General features: G+C 49.7%; 1 protein-coding gene across 1 annotated transcript in view; it reads right to left on the reverse strand.

Annotated features, from left to right (window-relative positions):
- The window catches only part of rab11fip4a (RAB11 family interacting protein 4 (class II) a), a 10,526-nt gene extending 5,634 nt beyond the window's left edge, over window positions 1–4,892 (reverse strand). The window contains exons 1-3 of the mRNA XM_067232806.1: window positions 4,812–4,892; window positions 480–643; window positions 1–155 (exon numbers count right to left, since the gene is read on the reverse strand). The exon at window positions 1–155 is cut by the window's left edge and continues 13 nt beyond it. Coding sequence (XP_067088907.1) covers window positions 1–155; window positions 480–643; window positions 4,812–4,892 — 400 coding nt within the window. The remainder of the gene's footprint in view (window positions 156–479; window positions 644–4,811) is intronic.
- Window positions 4,893–9,025: the final 4,133 nt, after the last annotated feature.

Below are 9,025 nucleotides of genomic sequence, written 5' to 3' on the forward strand. Positions count from 1 at the left end.
AGGAGCCCAGATCCGAGAAGCCGTTGGTGCGCGCGTCATCGTCGGGGCAGGGGCTGCTGGGAGTGAAGTCCACGTCCTCCCCCTCGCCGTAGTCCTCAAACTGCTCCTCCCCCGAGATGACGGACGCAGAGGCTGAGCCAATCAGCTGGCCCGGACTACACCCAATCAGACGACAGAGACGGAGTCAGAGGCAGAGCTTTGGCGAATCACTAATAAGTCAAACCCACCCAGTAGTGGTTCTCAACCCTGGTCCTCAGGAACCCCCTTGCCCTGCATGTTCTAGATGTTTCCCTCTTCCAACACCCCTGACTCAAATGAATGGCTCATTACCAGGCTTCTGCCGAGTCTGATAACGACCCATTCATTTGAATCAGGTGTGTTGGAAGACATCTAGAACACGCAGGGCAGGGGGGCACCAGTGTACCAGGGCTGAGAACCACTATCCTAACCAGAGAGTGTCACTGGGCGTCCCCGGTTACCTGTCGCCACGGCCGCCGTCCGAGGAGTCCGACCCCGTCCCGTTCTCCGCGGCGCTGTCCATGTCGCACTCCGCATCTCTGCCGCTCGCCCGGAACGCGGAGCAGTCTGGGTAGGGTCGCGTGCACATGATGACGGGAGGAGGGCCCAGTCTGGCTTCACCGTGCTGCACACACACACACACACACACGTCAAGTCCACCATTTATGATCACTACTGACCATCATTCAACCGAACTCCAAGCAGCATTCAACCAAAACGTGAGCTTGTTCCCAAGGAGAGACATTGACCTCCACACACAGCATTTTGGATCTTCCACTTCTCACAATATTTTGTATAAATTGCTGTACAGGTAGTCCACTGCTGTGAGACACAAACATCTATGCTGAGCAGAGTAAATGAGCTTCAGCTGTATCATTTATTGTGTGTAAAACAGGCATTTCGGGTGGGGTAGTGTGTTTGACAGAAGGGGGAGTACAGTTGCCAGGTATATTTGGACAAATTCTACACATTTCCCTTTTGTAATATAGACATCTTCTTACCGATTTAGTCTCTCCCTTCCTTTCTCTCACATGGTTTCCCTCCCTTTCTCCTGCCTCATCCCTCTCCCGGTTTCCCCCCCTCTCCCTTCTTCCCTCTATCTTCCTCTCCCCCCATCCCTCCCCCTCTCTCCCTCCCTCTCCCATTTTCCTCCCTCAGAAGGATATTTATAGCAGCTTCATTAAATCTCTGATTTAACGTCTGCAGTTACTCTTCTTCACGGCTGTCTGAAGGGCTAACAACGCCATTACACCCTCACACACACCCTCACACACACACACCCTCACACACACCCTCTTTATGGGTACAAAACCCATGCATATGTTTGGGACTGATAATGTGATGAGTGTGAGGTTACTGTAAACTGGCTTCTCCCACTCCCTGGGGTACAGTTAGATCATCCTAACACACACACACACACACACACACACACACACACACACACACACACACACGCACGCACGCACGCACGCACGCACGCACACACACACACACACACACACACACAAACACACACACACACACACAAACACACACAAACAGACATTCCACCAAAATCCTGGCTCTCTACTGCTTTCCACTCGAAATCCATTCCTCTCACAACTTTAGAGGAAGTGTCTTAACGCGCCTGGTGATTGGCCACGGAGCGTGTGTGTTAGTGTGCGGTGTGGGGTGTGTGTGTTAGTGTGCAGTGTGCGGTGTGGGGTGTGTGTGTTGGGACGAATGCGGTGGTGTGCAGAGAAAAGGCTGAAGACGATGCCGGTCACGTCCGCATGCCACACAGCTGTCTGGGTAGTTCTCTCTCTCTCTCTCATCTTCTCTCGCCCTCGCATGTTATCACTTCCCATAATTTCTCTCCCTCATATTTCTGCCCCGGTTACTTTTTCCTCCTGGCAGAGATGGAGGAAGGCTGTGAGGGATAACGTGGTAAGATTGTCTCTCGCTCATGTTTTCTGTCTTTATCACAATCCCCTATTTATTTATTTTTACTTCCTAGAGTAAAAATCCCGTCGTCATCCATCTCTCTCTCCTTCTCCTCAATTGTTCTCTCTCACCGGGTCGAAGAGCTGACTATTAGATATTCATATCCAGACGTACACCACCTCTCAGCCTTATTCACACCTCGATGAGCTGAGAGGGGGGAGGAGAGGGTGTTTGGGAGGAAAGAGAGAGAGGGGAGGAGAGAGAGAGGGGGGAGAAGAGAGAGAGAGGGGGGAGAAGAGGGTGTTAGCGAGGAGAGAGAGGGAGGAGAAGGTGTTTGGTAGGAGAGATAGAAAGGGAGGAGGGGGGAGAGGATGGTGTGCTGCATTATCTTTATTAGTCAGTCACACAGAGAGCCATCCCTGCAGCCACCACAGAGCACACACACACACACACACACACACACACACACACACACAACCCCCCAAGGGAGGAAGGGTGCAGCCCCATAAACACACACAAACACACACAGTCCACTGCAATGCTGTCCTGTCCTTCAACCCCACCAAAGAGGTAGATGTTGTGTATACTGTAGTGTGTTCTAGAAACGCTGGTGTGTTTATGTAGGGGAGGTAACTGTGTGGACATATCAGACTAGGGGTGAGGGGAGACTCAGGGGGGATGTGGCCTGACCTAGATATGTCTGCTACTCCTGTACTGTGTGTGTGTGTGCGTGTGTAACCTAAATAATATATACACATGCCTAGACTCATCAGACAGACACACACACAGTGGAAAGTTTGTTGGCAGTCTTTGTTCCTTTCATATCCAGGATAAATTAAGAAACACTTTCCAAAAACACCTGTTAAACACCATTTAAAACCACAGAGTGTGTGTGTGTGTATGGTCTCCTGTCTTTGTTTCAGGGTGGGGGTGTAACATCCTGATTCAAGAAACGACTCAACGCTTTCACTCCCCGTCATAAATTATAGAAGTGTTTTAGTCTGGGCGATGGTGAGAGGGAGAGAGGGATGGGAGAGGGAGAGAGGGATGGGAGAGCGAGCACGCAAGGAGGACAACAAAGGACTCTGGGTGGAGTCGGGTGTGTGTGTGTCAGTGATCACTGGATCAAAATGTCACCAGTGCTGGTATGAACATCTCTGCTCTCAGGCACAACACACACACACACACACACATCTCTCTCTTGATCGTGTCAGATGCTGATGTAGCATGACACAGCAGGTTGACCCCCCCCCCCCCCCACAATCACATAGGCCAACGTTCAATCGCAAAAAAGGAAAGTGAGAAATGAGAAGAGGGGAGGAGGTGATAGACACAGAGAGAGAGAGGGGGGGTTGGGGGGAGGGGGGGGGAGAGGAGGGGGGGAGAGAAAGGGAGATGGGAGGGGGTGAGTGAGGGAGAGAGAAAGCGAGATGGGAGGGGTGAGAGAGGGAGAGAGAAAGCAAGATGGGAGGGGTGAGAGGGAGAGACAGAGAAGGAATGCTAATGGACTCCTTGTCCTGCTTGACCTTTGATATAATGTTGTAACACTTCAAACACACGCACACACACACACACGCACGCATGGTGCTCACCACAGGTGGCCGTCAAACTCCGTCAGCCCAATCCTTTTCCAGAGCCTGAGCGAGCACACACACACACACTCACTTTTCAGCCCCCTGTTAGCTATATTCAAACAAGACCCCTCAAGCTGCAACCCATATACCCCCCCCCCCCAACACACACACACACACATTACTTAGCATGTGAATGAAGTAACCTCTTTAGCTTCAAATGGATTAGTGCCTGTCAGGCCGGTTGTAGCAAGAGGCTAATGGAGTTAGTGTGTTCTAGTCCAGGTGAGGAACACTGTGAATGGGACAGGCCAGACACACACACACACAAACACACCACACTGTGAAGACACATACACATTATACTGTATACACACACACACACTACCTTATACACATATCACACTGAGTACTGTACACACACATACTGACATAGTATACTCTGCACACACACCACACATTCGAAAATCCAGACTAGGGTGAATGGATAAGTACCATTAGTGTACAGAACAGTATAGTACAACATTTACATTCATTCAGTCATTTAGCAGACGCTCTTATCCAGAGCGACTTACAGTAAGTACAGGGACATTCTCCCCCGAGGCAAGTAGGGTGAAGTGTCTTTCCCAAGGACCCAACGTCAATTGCACGGCCGGGAATCAAACTTGCAACCTTCAGATTACTAGCCCGATTCCCTAACCGCTCAGCCACCTGACATCAGGTTATACTGTACTGTATAGTACAGTATAACACAGCAGAGTCAGAGGGATGTGTATCCGTGGTTACGTTCCCCGCCCTGGGCAACAGTACAGACTGTGATGCTGCTGCTGAGAATGGAAAGTTCTCCATCAACCTCCCCAAGGGCCTGGGCACATAGGGAGCACACACACACACACACACACACACTGTACGAAAGAACATGTAATCAGTAAATGTGCATGCACTTACATGCACAAACCCACACACACGCAGACACAAAATAAAACGAGGGGGAAAAAGGAGAGAACTGCGTGAAACGAAGGATAGAGTGATGTGCTAAGGTGTGCGTGTGTGTGAACACACACCTTAACTCATCGCGGAGACGAGTAAGATCTTTGCAGTAGAGTTGGAACAATGGTTGTGGCTTGACTGCTGCAGCGTTCTGTCTGCTCGCATGCAGACCACGCGCGCACACACACACACACTATGTCCATTTCCAACTAATTCACACACACACACACACACACACAGACACATGCCCACTCACACAATCACTGTCTACCTATGTCCATTTCCAACTTGTTCACAAAAACACCTTACCGTGCAGGTTAGTGTAGGGACACTGTCTCCTCCAGCCCTCCAGAAAGAGCCCTCCAAGTCTGAGTTCACCGTCACCGACATCTAACCAGCCGACACAGCCTTACATTCACACACACACACGCGCACGCTGTAGTCCCGACGGGGGTAATCCACAAACCCGAGTGCAGGCACACGCCTTAAAAACGGCCTCAACACACAGGTGTTCAGTCCCAGCACTGGAGGCTCCCTCACACACAAACAGGGAAGTAGAACCAAAAGCCCACAAGCAGTTGTGTGCAGTTCAGCTCCACTGAAGTCCTTTCAGTAAAATCCAAAGAGCTGAAGCTGAAATGTTCCCGATGGCATGACACACACACACAGGCTCTCACGCACGCAGACGTTACCAACACACACACACGCGCCCTCGCTGCAGCCCACCCGTTCAAATTTGAACACACACCGCAATTGGGCTACGGCAACTGTTGCCGGGGTAAGGCCACACCCCCTGATGGATACACCAACCTCTTTCCACTCTCGCTCCCTCGTTCTTTCTCTCTCCTGGTTGTTGCTAAGCAACTGTTCAGCTAGGCCAGCCCCCAGCGGTGACATCAGCGAGAATGCAAGGCATTGCAACATCCGTTAATCTCTCTCTCTTTCTCTCCCTTTATCTGTGCCTCTGTCTCCCCCTGTCTCTCTCACATACACACACGCTCCCTCCATCTCTCCCTTCAGCATTTCAGACTGTCCCTATTGAGTCACAGTTCTGTGTGTGTGTGCAAAAGTAGCCACAAGACAAAGAGAGAGAGAGAGAGATCAGGAAGAGAGAGAGCGACAAAATATCCGTTCGTTCCGTGCCATTAACCCTCACAGAGAGGGAGTTATTCCTGTGAAAGACAGTAATCTAATCACCCCGACACAGACAGCCAGTCATTCCTTCCAACGGTCTAACGGCCGTCTGGGCTGATGAGACTTATGCCCGGTGGCCAGCCTGACCACAAACACGATTGGGGACTCCAGACTTGGGTCAAATACTATTTGCAAATACCTGAATGCCCTTGATTCGACTTACAAGCACGAAACCAATGCACCTTGATGTCTTATACCTTTCATGTCATACTGACCCGGGTGGATGTTATTAAACAGGGCTAAAAAAAGACCCATGTTAAACAGAGAATCTCTCTTTTGTACCATGATTTCAATGTTATAAGAAAATACTAGGAAAAGGTTTGTATCTTTGCTCATAACCAAGGGCATGGTACTGTACAGTATGACCTTGTCTACACAGAGACAAAGACAACATCGGCTTAGCTTCTGCCAGAGATAATCAACCATCAAACTTCCTGTCCAGCCAATGGCTGACTAATAAAACACTGTTCCCATTCTGACTTCAGGAGGACAGAGGAGTGGATGCTATCGACTACAAATGAGGGGAAGGTGTCTATGACAGAGGGAGGGAGGGAGAGAGGAGGGGGAAAGGATGGAAGCAAGGAAGGAAGGAAGGAAGGAAGAAAAGCGAGCGAGGGAAAGGGAGAGAGAAAGAGAGAAGTAGAGCAAGAGAGAGAGAGGGAGAGAAAGAGAGATAGAGAGGGAGAGAAAGAAAGAAAGAGAGAGAAAGAGAGAGAGGGAGGCGGAATACTTTTTGGGGAGGGCTGGAGAGGAACTGGCAGTGGATAAATCGATCGAGGTTCAGCCTTCAGCTCTGCAGCACTTACACTCTGGGGGGGGGGGCACCCGCACAGCAGATTTATAACAACTGAACATGGAAACTTAGACACTTTGTGTTCAAATGGTGAATCGAAATCAAGCAAACACACACACACACGCTGTCGTTGTTGCTTTAGAGACAGGTTATGCTTCTCCAGAGCACGTGCAAGCTCGTTGGGCTCATCACCACAAGGTGGGGGGTGGGTACTACACACCCACTTTGAACCCCACATCAACAAACACGAACACATACACAAGTCGGCAGTCTCCAAGCAGGATGGAGATTTCAAAGGCTTCCGAACAAAAGAGAGATGGAGGGAGAGAGAGGGAGAGAGACAGAGAGAGGGGTGAAAAGGAGACAGAGGGGGAGAAGGAGAGGAGGGGAGAGAGGGGGATAGATGGAGAGAGGAGGGGAGAGAGGGGAGAGGGAGGCAATGCCATGCATTTCAACCGCTCCAATACCGACTGTGTCCAGTCAAGCGCTTGAGTCTGATTGGAGGACAACCTGTTTCAGGTGCCAATAGGCAAGCTGCGTTAAGAGGCAGAATGGTTGACAAATGGGGTATATCATAGGTTCTAATACAGTTGTTGTTTAAATGTGTTTAAACAGCCCACACAAAGGCAAGACACAAGAACATAGGTGGAGGAATTGATTTGCCTGTCACCCTCACACACATACACAATATCCACCAGTAGGCTCACTAACGAGGTGATTTTTACCCACACTCTACAAACTTCCCAGGCCATCAACAAAAGATCGGTCCGACAGTCGTGCAACGTTGCTACAGTTTGTTGTCTACATTCTAAAACTGTCCATTTCATCAAGAGTGCTCCGAGACAAAGACTCAAACGCCAAATATCTTGCCAAACACACAATTTTTTTGTGACTGAGATTGAGGTTATGGAGATTCTTCTCCCACAGCAAGAGTGGGGAGTGGGGTCAAACTGGATCTTACTCACATCCACAGCAGGATTCTGAAGCACTGAAGAAGCGAACAAACGTTTTAACAAATCTGCCCCACCGACCACCTGTCTTCCTCTTTGGTTCGTCTGAGCGACGCGGGCGTTCAGTTGAAGGCGAGTTGGTGCGTCCTGTGGTGTTTCGGTGTAACTGCGACCGAATCAGTCCCTCTTGGGAATATAGATTTTACTTGCGCCACTGAGACTGTAGGAGAGACTCCAACGTGAAAACAATCCATGATTTAATGAAGGGACGTGAGTGCAGACAGGGACAAAAAGAAACCATTGGATAAATAAGAAAATCATTTGTAGTCACACATCATGCCTCAGAAACGAACACCCATGCCTGTCTCATATTGAAACACACACACACACAGTTCAGCTAGCCAGCGAGTGTGTGTCCTTAGTGCGGAACATCTTAAGCTGAAGACTGCACAATCCTCAAATCCCATTAACTCATTATGTGTTCTCTGTCTCTCTCTCTCCCACACACACACACACACACACACACACACACACACACACACAACCTACGCAGGTGAGTCAGACTGGTTCCATGAGCGGATGTTCAGACTCGATTAATTCACCAAAGGCTTAGTACAGTACAGGTAATGGACCTGATGCACACACTCATATCTGGAGTGTGTTCGTGTGTGCAGCACCTGTAGACGTTGCTTCTGGTGCACGTGTGTGTGTGTGTGTGCGTGCGTGCGCGTGTGCGTGTGCGTGTGTGTGTGTCTGTGTGTGTGTGTGTGTGTGTGTGTGTGCGTGTTATAGTAGATGCAACTCAGTATGTGTGATGTGTATAGTGTATTTACTGTGTGTGTGTGTGTGCGTGCGCGTGCGTGTGTGTGTGTGAGGGACGTCAGCAGTGCTAGACAGAGGTTCCTACTCAGCACTCATCATCACACTGATGAGTGCTATGAGTCGTGGCAGTGAGAAAGGTCAACAGGAACCACCACATGACAGCTACTGAAGTGTGTAGGTGTGTGTGTGTCTGCTCACACAGTTCTCATCCAGAATTTCGTCTTTGAACGACCATCCGCACAAACGCAATAAGGGTTCATAAAAGGTTACGCCAAGCCAGGATGAACACACCGCCTTCCTGAGTTAGCTTGCGGAGATTCCGATTCATGCGGCCTTCGCCAGCAAGGCTTCCTGTCGAGTGTGCGTCTTCAGGTAAAACGGCGCCCTCTGGTGAAACATCTGGAACACTGCAGGACTCTCCATCATGTTCAAGGCTCGTGCACAGTGGCATCACATTAAGTTTCATGAGCCCAGTAAAGGTTATGAGTGCGTGGAAGCTCGACAGACTCATCATCTCACAGGACCGGTAATGCTCTGCGTCAGTCCAGCTGAAATACTGACAGACCCCCTGCTAAACCAATCACAGTCTGCTGACTAGGGGAATTATGTACCGACACACACACACAAACGTAATAAATCTACACTTACACAAAACACAAGCAAATGTCTATAGACATGCAAATGTCAACAGTGCACACACACTGTCCATCACTCACACTCACTGTCCAACACAGGACACACACACATCACACAGTCTCCAGTGT

Source organism: Osmerus mordax, chromosome 3 (genome assembly GCF_038355195.1).
Source record: "Osmerus mordax isolate fOsmMor3 chromosome 3, fOsmMor3.pri, whole genome shotgun sequence".
Classification (NCBI taxonomy): domain Eukaryota; kingdom Metazoa; phylum Chordata; class Actinopteri; order Osmeriformes; family Osmeridae; genus Osmerus; species Osmerus mordax.